The 25,542-nt window shown below is 38.5% G+C and overlaps 1 protein-coding gene across 1 annotated transcript in view; it reads right to left on the bottom strand.

Moving 5' to 3' along the window:
- Nsg2 (neuronal vesicle trafficking associated 2) overlaps positions 1–25,542 on the bottom strand; it is a 76,250-nt gene that overhangs the window by 41,812 nt on the left and 8,896 nt on the right. Inside the window, exon 3 of the mRNA XM_010622153.3 lies at positions 19,362–19,445. Coding sequence (XP_010620455.1) covers positions 19,362–19,445 — 84 coding nt within the window. The remainder of the gene's footprint in view (positions 1–19,361; positions 19,446–25,542) is intronic.

Genomic DNA, 25,542 nt, shown 5'->3' with positions numbered 1-25,542 from the left:
TGTAGTTTTTCTATAAAATGGAATACTACTCAGCTATAAAGAATGAGAAATTAGATTCATTCATAGGAAAATGGATACATATTGAGGATATACTCCTAAGTGAAATAAATAAGTCACACATGTGTAAATACCGAATAGTTTCTCTGGTGTGAAAAACTATAATAGTACATAAGATCCTAATGAGATAGTTGACAGTGTGAAATAGTAAGAAAAGGGCTAAAGGTGCAGGGAAAGTGGGAAGGGTAGGAGAAAGGTAATAATGGAAAAGAAAACAATATGAGAAAAGGAAAAGATGGAAATAAAGTGTTTGTAAATGGGGAGGGGAGGAGGGGGTGAAGGGAGGGCAGGGACAAGGGGAAAAATGAGAATCAAGACCTGCTATGAAAAGGTACAAGATCCCAATAATGAATGTAATTGTACTGTATACCTAAAATGTACCAATAAACTCAATAAAAAAATGAAAAAGTACCAATAAAGTCAATGAGAAAATAAATAAATAAATAAAACAGAAAAGGAAATTATATCATAAACAAATCCAAAAGGTAAAGGATAACTAAGAAGTTACCAAATGAGAAAGACTAAGTTTGTAGCAGCGAAGGAAATCAGTACAAAGGAATTACAAGTAGTCCAACCAAACAAGAAGCTTTCCAGGAAAGACCTAAAGGTCAAAGCATAAATAAAAAACTAAACAATAACAAATTCTGGTGAGGATGTAGAGAAAAACAAACTCTTATGAACTATTGATAGGAAATTTTATTAGTATAGCCATTATAGAGAACAGAATGGCGGCTCTTCAAAATAGATCATTCAAAACAGGTATACCATATGACCCAGGGGGCCCATTTCTGGGAATATATCCGAAGAAATGAAAAAGTATACTAAAGATACCTGCACTCCTATGTTTTATTGTTTGTTATGAGTATTCACAATAGCTAGGTTATGAAGTTAGTCTTGGTGCTCATAAACAGATGAATGGATAAGAAAATGTGATAGATAGATAGATAGATAAGATAGATAGATAGATAGATAATTCATCAATAAAAGGTAAAAATCCTGTAATTTGAAGCAAAATGGATAGGATTACAGAGAATTATGCAAAAAGAAATAAGCCAGACTCAAAAAACAAGAACCACATGTTTTGTCTCACATATGGAAGCTAAAACTTCAACCTGAAGGTAGAATATGATTATAGAGGTTGAGAGGGATGGAGGTAGGGTAAAGAAAGGGAGATTAGACTTGATCTTTTTTTCTTTTTTCTTTCTTTTTTTGAAATGCATCTTAGGATTTTTTGAAATGTATTTTAGGATGTCCTTTAATTCACTATGCAGTTTGAGACTGGCCTCAAACTCTCGGTGATCCTCCTGCTCCAGTCTCCCAAGTACTAGGATTATAGATGTGTGCCATGACACCCAGCTTGAAGTTGATCATTGCTTACTATATGCATGTGCAGAAATATCACTGAACCCTGTTCACATGTTCAGTTAGCATATATTAAGCAAAAAAAAATCATGGAAAGAGGCCGTTTGATCAGTAATGAGAGATACGCAAATCTTTAAAATGAAGTGTCATTTTCTATCTATATTACCAAAAATATTTAAAGTTTATTAAAACCTGAGGCTCACAATGTGGGGAGGAACACATTTTTAGGCACTTTTGAGGAAGTATAAACTGGTAGGAATTTTTTAGAAGATAATTTGGTCAAAATTATGAAAGTCAGTAACTTACATGTTTTCTGGCTAACTTTTTAAAATTGAAGGTACTTGTAACGTACAGATATATGAAAAGGATGTGTGCATGCATATGTGTGTGTGTGTGTGTGTGTAAAGATACTCAAGAAAGCTCACTGATGAATGATGCTTAGTAGCAGAAGACTGAAAACCAGAACAATAGTGCACTAATTGAGAAAGATTACAAAATATCCTCAGTGTACAGCAATTACCAAGGGCAAAAATGATTTCACTGTGATGATGCAAAATCATCTCTGAGATAGATCAAGAGAGAAAAGAGCAAGGTATCAAAGACTGTGTACAAAATCACCTCATTTAAGAAAATACAAGTATCAAGTGTTTTATGCCTATATAAATACTGATGTGGAAAATATCCCTGGATAGGCACATAAGGAAAGGATTCATGGACTGTCCAATATAACTTTCTTTTTCTGATGGGCACTGATGGCGACTCTAGGCCCATGTGGCTATTGAGCAATTGAAACATGGCTCAGATGACTACAAAATTAAATTTTGAATTTTATTTCATTTTGATTGATTTAAAGGTATATGCCCACATGTGGCTACAAGTTTCCAATGTGAACAGTGCACACCTGGACAATGGATCTTTTGGGTAAGAAGATTTATGAAGGAGAAAGGAATACTTTTATATTTCAGCTTGTTTCTACCATTGGAATTTTGTGCATGTGTGTGTTCCTCTTATTTAAGAATAAATGTTGTGAGACACTCATCCTATTCAAAGTACATTCTATTCAAAGACCCAGAGTATATAGCTGTAGTGAACAGGAAGCTGGGAGGACCCCAAACAGAACACTCTTAACATGAAAATAGGAGGGGAAAAATAGAGTTTAATGCCTGTGGCCCAGTAAGTAACTTCTGATAGTCTCAAGAGTTTGCTCTTTATATACCTCTTTTTTACATCTACAAGGCTTACTTTCGCTGGTGTTTCCCTGGGAATACAGCAAGCAGAATTTACACAAAATGGGAGGGAGGGGTGCATAGAGTTCTGGTAGGACTTTCTGAGTCTGTTATGCTCCTTTGGTGACAGATTAAAGAAGCTGTTATGGCTACTCAAGTACATTCCACAAAGAGCATATTATCTAGTCAACCCTTAGTTGCTTAATAACACAGTTAACCCATAGTTGCTTGATTCCATATGGAGGGGTGGTCTTCTTTCTCAGTAGGAGCTACTGGACTGAATCAGGGGAAGCTTCTATCCTAAAGAATCAAGCTTTCTTAGGACCAAGCAGGAAAATGCATGCAAGAAAATAACTGCATGAATGAGGAAAAGGTGACAAGTTTCTGCCCAGAGGAAGAAGTGGTCAGTCCTAATCTAACAACGAGGGAAAAAAAGGTGTTATCCAGAAAGTGTACCAAGAAAGTGTTTGACCCATCGTATGATATTAATAGGTGTCCACCAGACCATGGAGGAAGGAAAACCATGCAAGATGTGGAATGAGTACAAATGAGATAGGGCAGAGTACACTGAGAATTCTTATAGTAATTTATATTGATGAGAAGATATGGAGGAGACAGGAGAAGAGACAAGAGATGAGAAGGAAACGCTCTGCAGAGCACATACAGCAGATGAAGGAGTGCATACTTTACCAAGAAGCTGGAAGGAGCCCCAGGGTGTCTACATGAAGGAAGGAAGTGATCACACATGACTTTTAGAAGATATACACTCTGGACCATTTTGAAATATCAAAACCCAAGGCACAAGTTGAAAATGAAAAAGCAGTTAAAATATATGCAAGACTTATTTTTATCATCCTCTATAGAAAACATAATAAAGCTATTTATGAACCTGAAATTGCATTCAGTACATTCTGCTTGAGCATGAAAGAATCATATTTGGACTATTTAAAATTATACAGCACCTCCTGCAGCCATGCCACTTTTTATAAAGCCCTCTACAACCTTGAGAAGTCTTTTTGTCTTTACCTTTAATAATTTTTATAATGCTCCAAACCTGTAAGAGTTCCCAAGGATATGAAATTGAAATTCTAGATAAATCTGACATGTTGGTTGCTGTTGTACAAGTCCTGTTTTTCAAATTCAATAAACATGCTATTAAATTCTAGACTAAGGTTATCCAGCCTTGACACTACTGACATTTGAGGAAAGAAAATTCTTCATTATAGAGAACTGCTCTATACATGCCAGGAATTTTAACAGCATTGCTAGTCTCTCTTCACTAGATACAAATAAATGCACACATATACACAGAGTTGTGACAACTACAAATATTGCCAGAAATTTTCAAAGGGTTCCTTGAGAATAAACTCATCCCTGACTGAGAATCACTGTCCTAAAAAATCACAGCCAAAGGATACTCGAAGATCAGCTCAATCAACTACCCATTTTACAGAAAAGGAAATTGAGGTCCAGAGACAGACCAGTAACCAGCTTCCCTTCTCAATGTAGAGAATTTTTTTAAGCAATTAGAGATATATTTTTTGGGTTTAAGGAAATGTGATGAAAAAACAACATTTTTAATTCAAGGCAGTTTTATCCAGCTGAATATATCCTTTCCCTCTCCCTGCCCCCTGCTCTCCTTCCTTCATTTCTTATAGAGTTTATGATTCAGCCTAGAATGTCTATGTAGTAATTTTGTTTTCTACCTATAATTTTCTCAAAATCAATAATAATTTTTTAAATTTTTTAAAATTTATTTTAAAAACAAACCCCTTTCTACATCAAGAAGATGATTAATATGTATCAGAGGCTACTGTATGTCAGGAAATGTGTAGGCACATCCCACACGTAATCATTACAACAATCCTTTTAGAAAAAGAGAACTTGAGGCTTGTGGAGATAAAGTGACTTTCCCAGTGTCACACAGCCAGTAAATTACAGAACCAACATTTGAATTCAGGTCTATCACATTACAAAGCTAAACTGAGGTCAGACTCTAAAGAATGTGGATGAGTTAATGATGATCACCCAAGTGAGTGCTGTATCTCCGTTAGAGAACTAAATTTCCTCCTAATTCCTTGGCATCGACAAGAGGAAGCCCGCCTTCTATGGCAGTTGCTATGACAACTAGTTTTCTTATAATTATAGAATATAATGGTGACATGACAAGCTGTATATACAATCTCTTTGTTAGGGCCTGTCTTCCTCTGACAGTTATAAGAGCTTAGACAACATAACTAAAATTTTTTAAAAATCACATTTAATATAATTGCACATTGTAGCAGTGGAAAGCAAGAGAGTCAGGAGGTGAACATTCCCACCTTGTGACTGGGATGATGAAACAGATCATATGACAAGCCTTAAGGAAATGTTTTCTATTCCCTTTTCCTTTTGGGTTAAAACATTTTAGGTTTTGGCCCAATAGTGTATAGAATAAAAAAATAAAGAACAAAATCAATATAAAGTTTGATAAATAGGTATGCACCAAAATGTATTTTAGCAAGCATTTTTTAGCATGGTTTTATTTAAGTCAGTCCCTAAATGGAAAATGACATTGATGAGAGAGGTGGGAGGGGGGAGAAGAAAGAGGAGGAGAAGGAGAAGGAGAAGGAGAGGCAAAGGCAGAGGCAGAGGAAGAGGAAGAGGAGGAGGAAAGGGAAGGAGGAGAGGAGGAAGAGGTAATGGGGGAGAGAAGGAGGGGGAGTAGAAGGGAGGAGGGGTGGAGAGAGAGATTGAAAACATATTCATGAACATACCTGAACACATACCCACATACCCCTCTGGGTTGGGAAAGCCTTACTGCCTCTTATTGCCTGTGCAACCCTGGCTACCATAATCAACCATGCTGTGCCAATTTTCTCATCTATACATCAGAAATAGTACTTACGTCATGAGGTATAGTAAAACTAAACTAGAACATAACCAGCAGACTACCTAGTACATCACAGGAATTTCATAAAATAATGATTATTATTAGTTAACTATAAATAATCATTTTTAAATGTTTTACTTCCCATAAGAATCTTCTTTGTGTTATCCAAACTTAAAATCCGAGAAACCTTTACAAAACCTTCAAAACTACCTTCAGCTAAAACCACATCTTCTTTATCCAGTTTCGGTTTTTCTGTAACATGGAATATTACTCAGCCATAAAGAATGAGAAAATAGATTCATTCATAGGAAAATGATACATATTGAAGATATACTCCTAAGTGAAATAAATAAGGCACACATGTGTAAACTACCAAATAGTTTCTCTGGTGTGAATAAACTGATCCTAATAAGATTACCGACATTGTGAAATGGGAAGGAAGGGCTAAAGGTGTAGGGAAGGTGGGATGGGTAGGGGAGGGGTAATAAGGGAAAAGAAAAAAATGTGATAATGAAAAGATGGAAATAAAGTGTTTGTAGATGGGGAGGGGAGGAGGGAGTGAAGGGAGGGCAGGGACAAGGGGAAAAAATGAGAACCAAGACCTGTCATGTAGAGGTACAAGATCCCAACAATGAATGTAACTGTACTGTGTACCTAAAATGTACCAATAAACTCAATTAAAGCTGAAAAATAAAAAACTACCTTCAGCTAGCTATCCACCCAGGCAGCAGGAGCATTCTACAAAAGCAAAGATGCCATTTCAGACCATAAGAGGTTCTGGAACAGAGGGAATTGGGATCCAGGACCTTCAGTAGAGAAATTGACTTGCAGTACCAAGAACAAATTTCAGAAGGAGGTGAACTCTGGGCTAGGTTACAAGGCAGGACAAAAAAGTTAGAAATAAAGAAAGATAAAGGAAATTGTATGGTCAAAGAGTTGCAGAAGTCAAGAGGCAGCTTTGCAAAACTATTAGAGCTCTGAGTCCTACCCATTCAGGAAGTCGGTTGCAGAAGGACAGGAACTGGCAGCAAAGACTACTTTTGAGGAGCCTGTTATACTACGCTAAGAATTTCACACACCTGCCTTTAGGAAGAAGAGCACCATCAAAGACTTATCAAGCAGAAGATGAAGCCAAGTGAGTGGGACAGAAACTCAAGAGTCCAAAGCTGGCACAGTGGAAAGGGTAAGCAAGGGAGAGCAACTAAGTCAGGGCAGTGACACTTGAGGTAGAGGGCCCCATGGGTACCTTGCAGGGCTTCCCACCAGAGACTCAAAATAGTGACCACATTTCATCTATGAGATGACTCACGCTTCAGAAATGGAGCTATCATATGAGAAGAGAAAGCTCACATTTATGAAGCCACTAGGGAACAAGAGTATTAATTTATATTACCTTTTTACAGGCTTTACAAGAGGCCTATTATGTAGACTTCATTCTTCTATTTTATAGATAGGGAGACAGATTCTATGCAGCAAAAAAACTTGCTTTACTTCACATGAAGCCACGATATCAAATCCCAACCTATCTATGTAAATTTTCCTTTTTGTCTTCCACAATGTGGTGTTCTGGATAACCACTCTCAGCAGGGGAAGGAGAATTTATGTGATGGTTGCTGAATTCTCTGGTGTAAAAACATCCACCGTAGTTTGTTTTACACTTCCCGCAGTTTAACAACTGGCTTGCTATCTTTGAACAACCAGCTCCCAAGGAGTGGGTGTGAACTAGTTCCAGCTCCCCGCCTGCAGGAGTCCCATAGGAAACAAGCATCATCCCAATGTGCCGTAAACCTTCTATGCTGGATGATGTGACAAGTGACTTGCTTCACTGCAGCATTTATTTACCAAGGTTTGTTTAAATCAATGAGAATGAGGAGGAAGTAATAAAAGCAGCCGATTACTTAGCTTTGAGGTCATCAAATCTCTCAGCTCCTCATTCAAACCCTGAGCTCATTTCTCCTAAAACAGAATCATGTAGTATATTTCCTCTCTCTCCCCCCCTCAGAAACATTTAATAAAATATAATAAATCACACTTACTTTTCACCTATCAATTAATAACAATATATATTCTTGAGAGTCACTCATACACATCCAACAGGCCAGGAGGAAACAGCCAGCTGAAAACATAGACCAGAATATATATTCTGATTTTCAATAAAACTCTACCCAGAAATGAAATAATAAACATACTATTGCAACCTTTCTCCACAAGTACTCATGTGAAAGATTTTTCTGTGCCATATAATGACTCTGCGCCTAGCCCAGCAGGCAGTATTTTTATTAACTTGCTTAAAAACATTCCTCAAAATAAAAAAGGGCAATAAAAACTAAGACAACAGATAATAAAGTAGCATTTCTTATCTCCAATTGCTGCTGTCAGCAAATATTAGAATCTTAGCAATGGAAGGCAGTCTCTGGGATTCTGATGTAAAATTGGTAGAAGCAAATAGCAAAGCTACAAATGAGGTATCACCTCTCCAAGAATGTGGGGTCAGGAAGAACACATTTATGAGAATGTGTCACAAGTGAGAAGAAACTCAGAAGAAAAAAATAAAGTCCTGTTCTTAAATATATTGAAGATGAAACAGCAAAAGCTGTTGGTGCTATCAATATCAACTATGATTTCTCAGTCAGCCATGAGGATTTTTTGTTTGTTATTTTACCTGTTTATTTATTTATTAAATGCATCTTTTGGGGCCTAGCATGGTGAGGTGTTAACTAGGCTTTTGGTGTGCAGAGATGAAGAGAGCACCATTCTTCCTGAAGGAGCTCACAGTGCAGTCCATGTATGACCAGAGGGTAACTCATCATCCCAACCCTATGTAAATAGTGTAGGGGTCCAAAGGGGGAAGGCAGGGTTTGCACAGGGAATGCAGCCAAGACTACACAGACCAAGAGCTATTCAAGTGGGTATTGGGGGATGAATAAGGAGGTGGGCCCATGCTGAAGGCAGCAAAGGCAGCCAGCTAGAAGGGACAGAATTGGACAAAAGCATATAGAGCAAAGTGACATGAAGAAGTGTGAATGCTATAGGAAGGTAAGGCCACCTATCAAGCAGGCAGGTTGGCAAAAGAAACCATCTTAAGAGTGGAAATGCCCAGGTGGGATGTAAATGTTAGAAAGGAACCACTTCTGGAGAAATGAGAACAAAGACCTGGGGGGCCCAGAAAGGAGAAAGAGGGATCAGGGAGGAGGTTGGGCAGGAGATGATATGGCTGAAGTAGAGTAGGAGAACAGAGAAGAAAGTGCAGTCACTAGAGATGTACAGGAGGGAAAAGGGCCTAGACTTGACAACTGGTAGACATAGCAACCAGCACTGGGAGGCTGGCTCTGATATTTCTTTCTTGGTTGGTATTAGAAGGAATGTGATCAGGGGTGTGGCCAGAGACAGTCTGCCAAGACCTCATCCCTTGGCCTTATATTATAAAATGAAATCAAGGAACAAATGGCAGCTTAGGTAACTCAGTAGCATGCCCTAGGGAGTTTTGCATTTGTGGCTCGGTCTCACCTTTCACTCTGCTTCAGGTCCTATGCGTACCTTTCCCAACCCCTTCCTTCCTGGGACAGGTGTTTCCATGTTTAGAGCCTGTGGAGCATATCCCAGCTCTGCAGCCTGCTGAGTGAGAACTATGGGTAAATCATCCAGCTTCTCTGAGCCTGTTTTCCTTCTTCCCTGCAAGTGGGGCAATAATTCCTCCAGCTTTGTTTGTGGTCATCATTCAATGGGATAGCACACAAAATGCCAATCACAGGTGAAGGGTAGGAAAGAAAGCCCAAAAAGTTAAATGGATCAGTGAATGGATGAAATGGTAAAAACAACAACAACAACAAAACCAAACTTATTCTATAATGTCAGGTCTGAAATGTCAACTGGGGAAGTTCTTGTTTCATTTTTGTTTTGTTTGCTGCAGTTTGATTTTACTAAGTGCCCAGTAAGGCCAGTTCTTTTACACTTGATCTTAGCCAAAAGGCCGAGAAGCGATGGGGCCAGTTCTTTTAAAAGGATTGGTTCTCTCACTTCCAATCTCCCCAGCTTTACTCTTCTCTTGATGTGTTGATTTGCCTGACAGAAATGGTGAGTTGCAGTCCCTTTGGACTCCTGTGATCTCCCCCCTCAATCTTTCCCCATGAGCATGGACGCACTTCGGTCTGAGCATGCCCAAACCATAGCCAAAGGAACCAAGTCTTCTAACACCTGAATGAGCACCCTGAAGTCAGGAAGAAATACTAAAACCATACCAAAAGACTGAGCTCATGTTGCAATACAACAAATGCCCACTCTATGCCGGATCTGTGCTGAAAAGTGGAAACACAGAAGTAGGCCAGATATTTTCCTAGATTCAGCTGTAGGTGCAGAGCAGTTGGTTAGAGGTCAGAAGCGCTGGAGGCTCCCACAGACACTGCCGAGCCCAGAAGAGGTCTGAAACCAGGTTGAGAAGACCAGAGAAGAGGTTACAGAGGAGGAGGTGACTCTATAGAAACAGTACAGCTGAAAAGCTGGCCAGAAAGTTTCTTGTCTGTTCCACACTTTGATGAGCTCCTTGGGAGCAAGGATTTGATTTTAGCCACCCTTTTTGTCTCCCAGCAACAGACACTGAGCACAGCTTAGAGAAAATACTAACAAAGACAAAGAAGAAAAGGGAGAGAGAAGAAAGAAGACTAAAAGATAGGCCACAGCTTATCAAGGACAATGGCAAGGTGGTATCAAGGTATGGCTCTGGATTAGGATACAGAGTCACAGAGATGGGTTCTATTATGGCTTGTGTCTACATGCCACCCACCAAACCTCAAGTGGTCATTGGTAGGGGAGGTAGCAGGATCTAGAGTGTGTGTCGCTAGAATTGATTTATAGTGCAAAGCTATGCTCAAGGACACTAGGATTAAGGGTTTGAGTGCTACCCACCCTAAGTCTGAATAAAATAAAAGGGGCAGAAAGATGCTATTAAGGACTCTTTTTCCTTTAATACTGTCTGTAGGCCATGAACTGTTGTCCCTCTGCCACCCTGCCTTGGAGCTAGCTGATTATGCACAGAAACCTCTACAAACTATAAGCCAAATAAACCTTTCCCTTTAATTTTAGTTTGTCCCAGCAACCAGAGAAAAGTAACTAAGATAGGTTCTTATTTCACCCTAACATTTTTCTGGCTTGAGAAAGTCATTTCACTTCTCTGAGCATCACTTTACACACCTGTAACATGGGAATAATATGAGTGGGCACTTCACAAACCTGTTGTTAGATTGAAAAATGGAACCAAAATCCTTAACACATTATAATTATTCATATTTTAACTAATGAAAAATATCCTACAAAATATAGCCTACACTTATTAATAGGCAAGCACATGACTCCAGAGTTCAATGTTAAGAACCAAAGATCACCCATGTATCCTGCTGTTGAACTGGCTACAACCTTGAATGGCTCCCACAGTTACATTCCTGTGAGAAAAGCCACATGAGAAAAGCCAAAAGAATGAGGCCTAGAGCCCAACCAATAGATAAAATCCAGATGATTGTGCAGGAAGCTAAAAACCCAGGAGAAATAAAGGGGATATGAATAGGGAGTCAATAAAATGCTCACTTACTAAGCCCCTAGAGTGTGCCAAGTGTTTATACTATTAGTTATCTCAAGGCTATTGTCCCAGTTTTATTGATGAGGAATCAGCAACCCAGTGGGGTAAATGGACTTCTCAAGGTCATGAAGCCAATGGGGTGAAGTCATGAACTGATATTCCCATGTGAGTCTAGCCTCCAAGTCCAAGTGTTTATCTAGATGCCTTTCATCCCCTTAGCACAAGACCTTCGAAATACATGCAGTCCCACTGATGAATCATCCCTGGAACCATTGGATATTCTCTATAGCAGCAGACCACCCCCAACACATGTACCATTCATACCATAGCACCCTCAATACCATCAGCCCTTCCACAAGCACAAGCACCTTCCTCATAGCACAAGAATCTTGCATAGCACTAGCACTTTCCATACTACCAACATTCTCTACAACACCAACATTCTTGGCTTACCAGTAGCTTACACAGGCCCAGTACGTTCCATAACATTAGTACCCATAACACTAGCACCTTTCAAAGCACCACCACCTTACATAGCATCAGTACCCTCCATGTAGTACCAATATCCTCCCAACACTAACGTCCTTCACAGCACCAAAATTTTTCATGGCACCAGCAGGTGCTGCTGTACTACATACTGCCATATCACCAGCACTTTCCACCATCAGAATCTCCATAGCACAGCATCTTCCACAGCAGGAGTACTTTTCACAACACTAGCATCCTGCATAGCACCAGCACCTTGCATAGGAACACCACTATCCATAGCATCCAAATCCTGCATAGGGGCTGAGGATGTAGCTCAGTGGCATCTTCACCTGCCTCACAAGTGCAAGGTCCTAAATTCTATCCCTGGTACCAAACACACACAAAAACATCCTATATAGTACAAGTATCTTCCATAACACCAGTACGTGCCAAATCACCATCATCTTCCATAGAACTAACATCTCCATAGCACCACCCCCTTCCATATCATCACTGTCCATATCACCAGAACCTTTCACAGCATCGTCATCTCCACAAAACGAGCATTTATCATGGTACCAGTACTCTGCATAGCATCAGGCTTCCCATTGTACCAGCACTTTCCTTGACACCAGCACCCTCTGTAGCAAAGTCAGCTTTACCAGAGCCTCCAATTCCCAGGCTAAAGAAAGAAGAAAATTCCTCTCTACACCCTCCTATTTTCTCAAATTATATTACTGAAAACATTGCATGTATTTGGTCTTTTACAATGACTGCAAGAACTTCTTTGACTTTAGAAATGGCAAAAATCCCAGGCAATTCCTTCAGCCAGCCTTTCTTAGTTCATCTTTCCCCACCCTGCTCTTGTTGTTCTTTCTCTCTCACAACATAATTACTATGAACTGCTCTCTCCAGGTCAATCTTCAAATTTGATGTCACAAGCTGTTTGAAATCACAATTTTGAAATTTGAAATTGCTTAGTGAAGTGATGACAGTAACCAGTGACAGGTATGCAATTTTGTCATTCCTAAAGTTACCTTTGCCCCAGACAATATATCCCAAGGACAGACCCAGCAACTATCTGCCAGCACAGAGCTCTCTAAGGCTGACTATAAATTCTAACTTCCAGCTCTCATTTTCTGGCTTAAATCTCCATCCTTAACTGCAGACCCATGAATTATATCTCAGTGTGGCAAGAGCCCATACACAGCTTCTAGCTACTTCACATTTACTGTATCTCCCCAGTCTCCTACTTCACCAGACCCAGGCAGACAAGCCATGTACCAAGCAGTCCCCGAGGCTCCCTTTCTCCAGCTGAAAATGAGGTCTGTGAATTTTAACTCAACACAGCCCCACTTGGGTCCCTAAGCCCCAGTGAGCTGACTCAGCTCAGACCCTCAGACTCTTAATTAACATCACAGCCTCCTCTCTCCTTTCCCCACATCCACCCTCCAGCCAGTTGATACCTCCATAGGGACCAGAGAGAGCTCACCTAAAGAAAACAGAAAATCAGGCTAATTAATGCTTAAAGCTTTATATAAGCAAATAAGAATTTGCTTCATTCCTCCTTTTTTTGTTCCAAGTGGCAGGGACCTTCTCCACCTATACATGACAGTGTTGATAAATGACTGCTGTGAAACCACAAATCCTTTCCTTTCAGACCTACAGGAGTAATTAGGCGAAACTGCACTGGCGCTTCTGTAGTCCCTTGACCTGGACCGCACCTCAACTTTTCTCATAGCCGACTCACTTCTGTTCTGATTATAGGCAGCATGACTGAAAGGAAAGGCCAGTCAAGCTCCACTCTGAACATTAGTTCTTCCAGTGGGTACCTGGACGAATAGATTATGTCACCTCTTTGAGCCATCATTCTCCCTTGAAAGATAGAGAGGTAGAATAGTCTCCCCTAATCCATGGAGGACAAACACCCAGTGCAGTGGTGGCAAAGCAGTGCCACATGTGCCACAATGGACCTATCGTATCATTGAAGGCTCTAAAAGGTTCACCATCACAGATCCAGTGGATTTCTGAAACCTCAGATAATACCAAACTTTGCATATACTATACTTTTTCCATACACATTACCACAATAAAACTTAGTTTACAATAATAATACACCATAGATCTTAGTAATTTCAGTATACATTTTTTCCTTATTATATCAGGAACTTTCATCTTTCCACTTAAAGGAAGCATTGTATTTTCTTTTACTCTTTGGTACATATGAGAATTTCCAGAATCTCCTCTTATATTTTGGGATTATTCTTAAATAATATAAGGGTGACTGAACCCATGCACTGTGATACCATGGCAATCAATCTAGTAATGGGACAGATACTAAGCCACTAACAGGCAGGTAGTGTATATACCATGGATACACTGGATAAAAAGATGATTTACAAGGCGAGACAGCATGGGATTTCATTATGGTACTCAGAACGGGCAAGATTTAAAACACATGAATTGTTTACTCCTGGAACTTCTCATTTAATATTTTATTTAATATTTTTGGACCACAGTTGACTGTAGGTAAATGAAACCAGGGAAAGTGAAGCTATGGGGAATGGGGGAACTGCTGAATATCACTATCTCACATAATAGCTACATAATCAAAAGCTTTCAAAAAGACAAAAAATATAACATGGTCCAACAATATGACTGATAACACAGTCACAGGCAGCATCATAACATATTTATTTTAAGTTGTTTTCCCTCTGTACTTGTGGATTTATTCACAGTTTTAACCCTAGAAATCATAAAATTTTAACCTTTGCTTTTTTTTAACACTCTTAAGCCTTCCCCAAAATACTGTGTATCTTCCTAGCCATCATTTGAAATGACTCTGTGTAAGAAATAGTTTCATTAAATACTCAACATTCTGGTAAAAAGGATAAGATTTTTAAAATAATTATTTTTTGTCTGATTATTACAATACACATTTATTGCACAAACTATGGAAAGCATAAAAAGAAAATTAAACCATCTCATAAGATTCTCTGAAGAAAAGTGATTCCTAGGACACCAAAAATATTTAATAACACAGTTGTGGTTTTATTTATGGAATCATAAGAAAGCTGTTGAAAAGTCTAATATCCACTCCTTTGATTTCATAAATAGTATATTCTTGTCTGGGCATACTTCTTGTGACCTCCATTGCCAGGAGAGAACAGTTTTACTGCCTGCCTGAGACACGCACTTTATGTACCAAGATACCCAATCTCCCCTCAAAGCCATATGCATGCTTGTTCAAAGCAGGTGCATGCTTGTTCTTTCAGATACCTATGTGCAGTAGGAGACAGGTCTATAAGCACATTGTATGGCAGATACCAAACAATTATTAAAAGAGCAGTCACTGTCCTCCAAAAAGAGGCTAACAGTGGAGGTGCCACATTCTTGCTTGGGCTCACACACACAACTGCTCTAACACAGATTTAGTGTAAGATTTAGCATACAGAAAGATAGCTGCCCCCAGATAGCCCACAAAATACTGCCTTCATGTTTAATGCCCTTGGTTGCAGTTGACAAAAAACAGCTACTATTAATTGTGCCACTTATTCTGTACATGTATTTATACTTCATCTTTAAAGCAACCCTACTATTATCTTCATTTGATAAATAAGGCTTAGGGATTTATCTGTGGTCACATGGCTAATAAAGTAGAAACAACAGAAATAAATGCAATGGAAATTAAAAGAAAATGATACAAAGCAAGACCTGGCATGTAAAAGTACAAGATCCCAGTAATGAATGTAACTGTACTGTCTACCTAGAATGTACCAATAAATTAAATTTTTTAAAAAAGAAAATGATAAAAAACATAAATGAATTGAAGAGTTGGTTTTTGAAAGAATAAATAAAATAGATAAACCCTTAGCTAACCTTATCAAAAAAAAGGAAAGAAAAGGCTCAGATCCATGCAATTAGGAATGAAAAAGGTGAAGTCATAACAGATCCAACAGAAATCCAGAGGATCATCAATACCTACTTTGAGAACCTGTACTCTAATAAAACGGAAAACACAAAAGAAATGGACAGATTTCTAGATATTTATGAATTACCAAAGTTGAACAAAGAAGATAAAAACATTTTAAACACCCCAATTACAATCACTGGAACTGAAAATATAATTAAAAATTTACCAACAAAGAAAATCCCAGGCCCTGATGCAGTCACTGCTGAATTCTACAAAATATTTAGAGAAGAACTACTGCCACTACTCTTTAAAATTTTCAATGAAATTGAAAGGGAAGCAATACTCCCAAATTCATTCCTGGAAGCAAGTATTACTTTGATTCCCAAACCAGGGAAAGACCCCACTAAAAAAAGAGAACTACAGGCCAATCTCCTTAATGAATACTGATGCAAAAATCCTTAATAAGATATTAGCAAACAGAATGCAGAGGATCATCAAGAAGATCATCATCCTGACCAAGTTGGATTTATTCCAGGGATGCAAGGATGGTTCAACATAAGTCAATAAATGTAATACACTATATTTACAGAGTCAAGGACAAAAACCATATGATCCTCTCAATAGATGCAGAAAAAGCATTTGACAAAATTCAACACCCATTCATGATTAAAAAAACCTTTAAAAATTGGAATAGATAGTCTATACTCAACTTAATAAAGGCTATCTATGAAAAGCCAACAGCCAACATCATATTAAATGGCAAAAAAATGAAAACCTCCACATTAAAATCAGGAACAAGACAAAGATGCCCACTATCACCATGCCTCTTCAATATAGTTCCAGAAACATTAGCCACAGCAATTAGACCAGAGAAAGAAATTAAAGCATAAAGATAATAGGAAAGGAAGAAGTTAAACTGTCACTATTTGCTGACGATATGATACTCTACATTGAAGACCCAACAAACTTCCACCAAAAAACATCTAGACTTAATTGAATCTTTTAGCAGAGTAGCTGGATACAAGGTCAAACTCAAAAATCAATAGCCTTCTTATACACAAATAACAGACTCACAGAGGAGAGAAATTAGGGGAACAATTCCTTTCACAATAGCATTAAAAAAAATGAAGTATCTAGGAATCAATCTAACAAAAGAAGCAAAAGGCCTCTACACTGAAAACTATAGCACTCAGAAAAAAGAGATTGAAGAGGATATAAGAAAATGGAAAGATATCCCCTGCTCCTGGGTAGGAAGAATCAACATAGTGAAAATGGCCATACTACCAAAACTGCTATACAGATTCAATGCAATGCCAATTGAAATTCCAACAGTATATTTCACAGAACTAGAAAAATAATCCAAAAATTCATTTGGAATCACAAGAGACCTAGAATAGCAAAAGCGATTCTAGGAAACAGAGATATGGCAATGGGTATAACAACTCCCAATTTGAAACTATACTACAAAGCCACTGTGATAAAAACTGCATGGTACTGGCAAAGAAACAGACCTAAGGATCAATGGAATAAATTGGAAGGTACAGAAACAACTCCAGATGTCCTCAGGTACCTCGTCTTTGACAAAGAAGCCAACCATCCTCACTGGAGGAAAGATAGTCTCTTTAATAAATGGTGTTGGAAAAACTGGATCTCAACCTGCCAAAGATTAAAACTAAACCCTTATCTTTCATCGTGCACTAAACTAAAATCAAAGTGGATTAAAGACCTAAATATTAAAAAGAGTCACTAAAATTGCTAGAAGATAAGTTAGGCAGAACTCTCAAAAACATTGGTATAGAAAAAGACTTTATGAACAAATCCTCAGTAGCATGGGAACTAGCACAAAGAATCAACAACTGGGATCTCATCTAATTAAAAAGCTTCTGCACTGCAAAAGAAACCTACAATGTGGGAAAAAAATTTTACCAGCTGCTCCTCAGACAAAGGACTATTACATAGAATATATAAAGAACTCGAAACAATCAGCCCCCCCAAATATAAAGACCCGATTCAAAAATACACATCTGAAATGAACAGACATTTCTCAGACAAAGAAGTAAAAGCATCAAGTAAATATATGAAAAAATGTTCCATATCACTGGTCACTTGAGTGATGCAGATGAATACAACACTGAGATTCCACCTCACCCCAGAAAGAATGGCTGCTATAAAGAAAACAACTAATAATAAATGTTGGCAGGGTTGTGGGGAAAAAGGAACCTTTCTCCATTGTTTGTGGGGCAGTGCAGACTGGTACAACCACTATGGAAATCAATATGGAGATACCTCAAAGAGCTAGAGGTTCCATTTGACCCAGCCATCCCTCTGCTGGGTATCTTTCCAAAAGAATTAAAAGAATCATATCACAGTGATACATGTGCACCTATGTTTATAGAGGCACAGTTTGTAATAGCTAACATGTGGAAACAGCCCATTTGCCCATCAGTTGGAAACTGGATAAAGAAGATGTGGTTCTTCTATTAAATGGAATACTACTCAGCCATAAAGAATGAGAAATTAGAGTCATTCATAGGAAAATGGATACATATTGAGGTACATAAGATCCTAATGATATAACTGACAACGTGAAATAGGAAGAAAAGGGCTAAAGGTGTCGGGAAAGTGGGAAGGGTAGGGGAAAGGTGATAAGGGAAAAGAAAAAGAAACATGAGAAAATGAAAATATGGAAACAAAGTATTTGTAAATAGGGAAGGGAGGAGGGGGTTAAGGGAGGGCAGGGACAAGGGGGAAAAATGAGAACCAAGACCTGTCATGCAAAGGTACAAGATCCCAATGATGAATGTAACGGTACTGTATACTTAAAATGTACCAATGAACTCGATGAGAAAAAGAAAAGTGGAAACAAGGCTCAAACCCAACAAACCTGCTCCAATATCCATCCATATAGCCACTTTTTTTACTGCCTTCCTGCCTGATTTTTGTCTCCTATCTTGTAGGTCTCCCTCCATTTCTCTATCTATTCACCATCCTTGTCTGAGCCACTGATGATTTTTCACTTGGATGATTATTGTACCTAGTAATCTCCCCACCTTCCCTCTTGCCCCCTACACCCACTAACCCGTGTAAAAGACAGCATGCTTTCAGCAGAACCCTATTTCAGTCATGTCTTTCCTCTTCTTAAAGCCCTTCAGCATCTTCCTATTGCTTTTAGCAACCTACAAGGGCTGGACCAGTCTGCATTTTGCCTACTTCCCTATCTTACCTCTGCTACTCCCACCCCTCCTAGAGTACAGTCTCAGTGTCTTTATTTCTACTGGGGCTGCCATCTATCTTATAGCCTCAGGGCCTTTGCACAACTTATGTTCTCATCAGCCATCAGCACTCTCGTGCATACTTAAATTCACTGCCTTTTCCTATGTCCTAACCCCTAAATAATCTCTTTTTCATCTATATAAGATTGCTTCATGCTTCCGTCATGCAACTCATCACAGCCAGTGTTACCTGTTTGTCAGTGCTTCACTCTTCCACCAAGAAATAGAAAATGAACCACGAGGTTTGTACTATCAAGTCAGCTCTGCTTTCCCTTTGTCTCTTTTGTATTTGCTACAACCACATCTACTGACAAAGTTTTGAGTTTTCCATATATTTCTATCATATTTTCAGAAGATAATAATGAGAAAGTAGGAAGAATGAGACAGGAAAAAAACAAAAAAATATATAAGAGGCGTTTTTTAGAACATTAGAGTAAGAGTACATGTGTAGAGTTCTTCTCATTTCATTAAACCTGGTAACAGTGTGGCTCCAAGAAACGCTCCAGAAACAGCCCGGGTCATCTTTCCAATCCACAGTGGCATCTGCTTTCCCAACACAAGGTGCTGAGCTGGCCTCTGCCAACCTTACCTTTACTCTCTCCTACACCAGCAAGAAACTGACCGTAAATTCCGCGATCTTTGGCACCCGGAACTTCCCTTTGTTCTTCTGTTCTGGTTGGTACTCTGTTCTTGTCTTCACAATCACCTGAAAAGTTCAGCCAGTGTCAGTATACATGGAGACAAACCATCTCTCTTTCTCTTTTCCTTTTTCTAATAACTAAAATTTATTATCTATAGCATAAAGGTTAGAAAACAAAGAATCCACTTTCCAAGCATACACTAGTGAAAAGAAAATTCAAATTAACCATACTTCCCAATTTTCAACAGAGACAAACACAGGTAATTTTTATTATATCTTTCCAAATGCTTTTATATGCATATATGTGTATTATGTATCTACAATATATAACAACATATGTTCTCCTTTTATGAAATGCTTTTTTGCCTTCATGATATTGTTTCTAATCTGCTTTTATCATATAACACAATTATTTTTCCAGTGTAGGGAAATGTATGAATTCATTCATCTTTGTTGTTGTTGTTGTGCTGCAGAAGGAAACTAGGACCCAAGTGCATGCTAGGCAAGCTTTCTAACAGTGAACTAGATCCCAAGCCCTTAATTTTGCTTTTTGATGTAGCATAATATTTCATTGTATGTGCATATTACAACTAAATTTTCACTGTTGAACATTTAGGTCATTTCTACAGTTTGGGTTATATAAACAAGCTTATAAAGAATATCCTATAGCTAGACCTTTGCACATATTCTTAATTCCAATTTGATTTGAAGATTTGAGCAAAGATATCAAGGTGTGTTCAATCTATTGTATCATCTGATATTTCTAAAGCTTGACTTTTTTTTTTTTTGCAGAGGTGGTTAATCTCCTCATAAGATATGCTGTCAACTTGACAAGACATTTATGGAACTCCATCCTACTGCGGAGGCAGAGAGGAAGAAAAAGAAGCCTGACAGATAATCAATAGCTATCACTAAATATTGCAGTACCATGAGAAACATTGAAACTCTCTGAGTGTTGGGGTCTTATATGAAAATATAATCATAACCATAGTTCATAGACAATAATCATAACCATAGTTGCAATTTAATAAGCTTCCTTGGAAAGATGAGTCAGCTTAAAAGATTTCACATTTCTAAACCATTTGTTATGCACCAGAACTAGAGAAAGCACTTCATATACTTTACCCACATCTACTATTTCCATTCCCCTGACAAGAAAATTGAAAGTCAGAGATACTGAGTCATTTGTCCAAATTCACATAGCTAAAAGGAAGGAATATTCTAACCATGAGCACTCTTCATTCCTATGGTAGCTTAAATTAACAATTGTCATTGAAAATTCCCGCCATCCTTTCCTAGGGCAATGTCAAGAACCTTGACTAGAGTAAGAAGGCTTCTAGAAAGAATGTTCTTTAAAGTTCATGAGGCATGCCATTGATTCAGCATTGCTCAAGATGAAGGGATGGGGTAAGCACTGTTGTGTACTGAGCGTCTACCATGTGCCATTTCCCATAGTAAAAGAAGTCCAGGTCCCCAGCCCATACAAAACTCCCCCTTTTCTTGACCTTTAGAATTCATTTGCAGATACTCTCTTTGCAGTGTCCTTGGTTAAATAACAAAAAAGAGATTCTTTGATTTTCTTAAATAAGAAAATTTTTCAAGCAAACTCAAATGCAGACTTATGGGTAGAGATGATGTTCTATTATTCTTATTTTTTCCTACCCCCTGAATCAAAGAATGGGAAAGTAGAAACATATGTAGAATATAGTCCTTCCACAACTCCATATGCTATGTAAAACTTTGTCTTAGCGGTCTGGAAAGACACTCTCCACTGACCTTGAAGAGTTAAACTGACATGTTGTGATAGGGCCATGCAGCAGATACCTGAGGGTGGCCTCTAGCTGACAGCCAACCAGAAAACCAGACTTCAGTACTATAACCACAAAAAATTGAATTCTGCCAGCAACTTGAATAAGCCTGGAAAAATATCCAAGTAGCAGACAAAAACACAGCCCAGTCATCACTTTGACTCAAAGCTTGAGTAGAGAACTAAGCTAAACTGTGTTTGGACCTCTGATCTACAAAACTGTGAGATAATGAAACTAAGTTGGCTTAAGACAAAAATTTAGTGATTTGTTATACAGCAAAAAAAAGAGAATAGTTTATCTTCCCATATTGCCAAGCCCATCTCAGCCACCTCTTGGTTTGATCCTTTCCTGTATAGATCCACAACATTAGGTTGGTGTTGAACATCTTCACATCACACATAAAATACTAGGGAGCATTCACTTCTTAGGACTTCCCACCTCTTCTATGTTTTTTTAAACATCCTTCCCAAAGCTTTTCAAAAGCTTAAAATCATTTTCATCATTTTGTTAAATTGAAAGACCCTATATTCTGACCAAGATGTTAGTCAAGAGACAGAGCTGAAAAATATTAATGTTAAGATGAGACAATAAATAATCCTTACAGGTAATGTTATTCTAGTTTCTATTAAAATAGACATTTTGAGGTTGCTTCTCCAGCATCACTTTCCTTCTTCAACCAAAAGCTCTCTATAATTCCTTTCAGAATCTCACCCCTGACAGCCCTGTGGTTTCAAGAGAATTACCTCTCCATTCAGAATAGAAATGGTCCCTGCTTCAGTTAAGCCAATTAGAGAAGGCTATGCTATCACACTATTTAATTGGCTCAAACATTAGCATATCACCTAACTTGGACCAATAAGATTGGAGGCAGTATTGACCAGAGACTTGAGGACAAGTCTTCCGTGGTCTTAATTTGTGTCCCTGAGAATGTGCCTTTCCTTGGACGGTGTGGTGAGGGCATGAGTTCTGGAATTATTGAAGCAACTGTTGCATATATGAAGGGAAACTGCTGTAGCAATTGTTGCTCCTGTGAAGAGGAGGACAAAGGAAGCACACAAAGGATGGCAAAGCCAAGAGAAACCCAGAGAATGAAGATGAGCCCAACTGATATCCTGCCCTCTGGATCACATTTTGCCTGAAGCTAGACCCGTGCTGAACTCTGCATCAATAGGCTCAAATATATATTCTTTGATATTTATCCATTTGGGTTAGTTTTTCTATTACTTGAAACTTAACACTTTCTATTTCATGTAAGTATGTTCCAAGAAAATGAACTGAAAAATCTATTAGAATTCAGTAAGATAGCCAAATTCTAAATAAGCATACCAAAATCAATAGATTTAATGTGTCAGCAAAAATCCAACTCAAAAAATATAATGGATCTACCAAAACATACATTAAAAAAGTTTCAGAACAGCTTTGTTCATAATAACACCAAAATAATCGTTTCTTGGCCTTTTGGCTAAGATCAAGTGTAGCATAGTAACCCCAAAGCAAAAACAACTCAAATATCCACTAACAGGAGAATGGGTGTAATGTGGTTTAGTCATAAAGTGAGAATGCTATACAGCATTGTATAGGAACTATACAATATTGGAACTATTTCCAATTTTCATCTTTTCCCAGGATATAGATGCACAATATGGTGCTGTCTTTCCCTCTGCTAAACAGTGGCAGCAGAGAGCTGCAACTCCCAGTCAGCCATGTGATCATGAGGGCAAATGGATGCTCTACAATGTGCTGTGTTAAGTTACAGTCAGTAAGCTAGGTAGACTGCATTTCTGAGTTACGATATTGTCAACTTACAATATTCTGGGTATAACCCTATTGCAAGCTGAGAAGCACCTGTATTTCATAGACTTGTTCTCCCCTCCTCCTTGAAACATTCTCTTCCTTTAGGTCCATTAGTGATCTTTCTCTCAGTCTCTTCCTACTACACTAACTAGCTCTTCTTAGTTTATTCTTCAGGGTCCTGCTTTTCCACACAACCTCTCGATGATGGGATTTTTCAAGAATAGGTCATAACCTTCTTCTCTCCTTTTACAAGCCTTCTTCTGGGTGTCCTTACTTACTCTCATCATTGCCAGGTCTGTCATTTATTTTTATGACTCTCAAATATATCTCTCCATTCAGACCTCCTCCAAAACTCAGTTTACCCTACTGGGAATTTGTGTTTGGATCCACACAACTAAATTGTTCATGGTCACAGTCCACCTCTTGGGCTTTGATCTACATTCCCCAACTACCTTGGCCTCAACATTTTCATGCCTATAGAATCTGCAGCTTAGAAAACAGCAGTGTTGTCCACATCATTGTTCTTATCAAATCAAATACAAGAATCTTTCTTGATCCTTCCCTTCTCTTTGGTTCCCAAACCCATTCCATCATTCCACCCATTCTAGTTCCAGCTTCCTCAAATATTTCTCTAGAATTGACCCATCTGTCTGGGAGTGGGGATGGCTACACTGTCTCCTCCCTAATTCACTGCATGCTCACCTTTCTGTGTGCTTTGGCTTTTGGCTAGCTTCCTTGATTCCCCAAACCCAAAGAAAAGCTCTTTCTAGACCAAGAGAGAAGCATATACCAGCAAACCTTCAGAAGACACTCAATAAATTTGGGGGAAAACCCAGAGGCCAGAGAATAGGGCAGTGAGGGCCAGATGACAAAGATGAAGCTAGGAGGGACAGACAGATCATGAAGGCCAAATTGAGGTCAGTGAAGAACTAAAGAGGGATGATAAATCAAGAAATGGTTTTCCACGTGTACATTACAACTAAAGAAGAAGGCTCAACCACAGTGGAGACACAGGGGAGAAGGGAGAGACAGAGAACAGATAATACAGACCTATGAAGGCACTGAAATCAGGAGTTGCAAAAAATTTGGTGTTTTGTTCCTATGGAGGGTAAACACAAACATTTCCCTTCTTTATATAAGAGATATAGTAACAGTTACTGATGTTTAGAACTGTGAAGGGGAAAGCATAAGCAATGTTAATCAATAGTTATTAATGGTACCTTGGAGGAATCATCTTACATAAGCAGGGTGGGGGGATTAGAGAAAATAAACTTGCAAAGAAAGGGTTTATTCTGGGCATTTTTCTTTTTTCTGCAGTTCCAAAGATGGATCAAAACAAAGCCCTGAGCTCTTTGATTTATACTAGAAATGGAAGGAAAAAATGAAGAGAAAAAAATTCTTCCTAGTCTATTTATTATTAAAATTAGGGTTTTGTAGATATATGGAAAAACAAAAGTTCGAGTTTTCAAACATTATTGTGGATGTGGCAAAGTAGCGACTTTGTTTTCTTTTCATGTTTACACATTCGTCCCCCATTGTCCTGTCAGCAGCTAATACAAGGATCATAATTTAACATAATTGGCATTGTGAAAATGGAATAAATTATTCATCCCAAAAGGACCCCTCAGTCTGGCTATAATTCCCCCTTCACTCGTAAGGCCAGATAATACATGTGGTTCAGATGGCTCAAAGTACAGATCATAAAAATTTAAAATACTACTTCCCAGGATTATCAATAATGAAGAAGTTCCCACATAGAGAGGTCCCAGGATTGGCAGGAACAATAAATAAAAGTACAGAAGTGCTGACAAGGAGCAAGATTGTATTTTTATGAGCTGGACTCGCACAGGCCAAAAATAGATCTATGCTGTACCTTCAGCTCATCTCTGCAGCCAAGAGAGAAGCTCGGGGCCAAGACAATGAGCAGTTGGCTGCTGAGCACCTACTATGTGACAGACCCTATGCAAAGCACTCTACCGATAAAGAGCCATTTCATCTTCATAATTCTCCTGATTACATTCTCGTCAATCCTCAAATCTCTCCCATAAAATCCCTATTGTTATTCCTTTTTTTCATAGGGAAAATTAGCTCCAGCAGGTCCAGTCACATTTTTTATAATAAAATGACTGATGAGTGGTTAAGCTGGTGTTCAACCTCAAGATTATCATGCTATTTCCTATTAATCGTGTGTTTTAAGGCACCTACTAGGTCCCCAGAAATATAGCAAAAGCATTAGTTCCTGAAAGCATTACAGCAAACTTTGTAACTCACTCTAAGAGGAATGGGTGATTATCTGCAGTTTACAGGTGAGGAGCCTGAGTCTGAGGACAGAAATGACTGCATACCCTCACATGGTCACTATGAAGCACAGCCAAGATTTGAACCTAAACTCATATTCAAGTGCTACCTAACATACTCTGTTCCTATGGAAATGAGGACAAAATATGGGCTCCACAAGCACTGCAGAATGAATGGATGAATCAATGAATGAATCTCATATCTAAAGAAAGAGAAGGTGAAATTGCCCAGGTGCAATCTGAGTCCTCATCTGGAAATTTCCC

The sequence above is a fragment of the Fukomys damarensis genome, unplaced genomic scaffold (genome assembly GCF_012274545.1).
Source record: "Fukomys damarensis isolate Sample0158 unplaced genomic scaffold, DMR_v1.0_HiC HiC_scaffold_9, whole genome shotgun sequence".
Lineage (NCBI taxonomy): Eukaryota > Metazoa > Chordata > Mammalia > Rodentia > Bathyergidae > Fukomys > Fukomys damarensis.
This window is presented reverse-complemented; position numbering and strand designations above follow the sequence as displayed.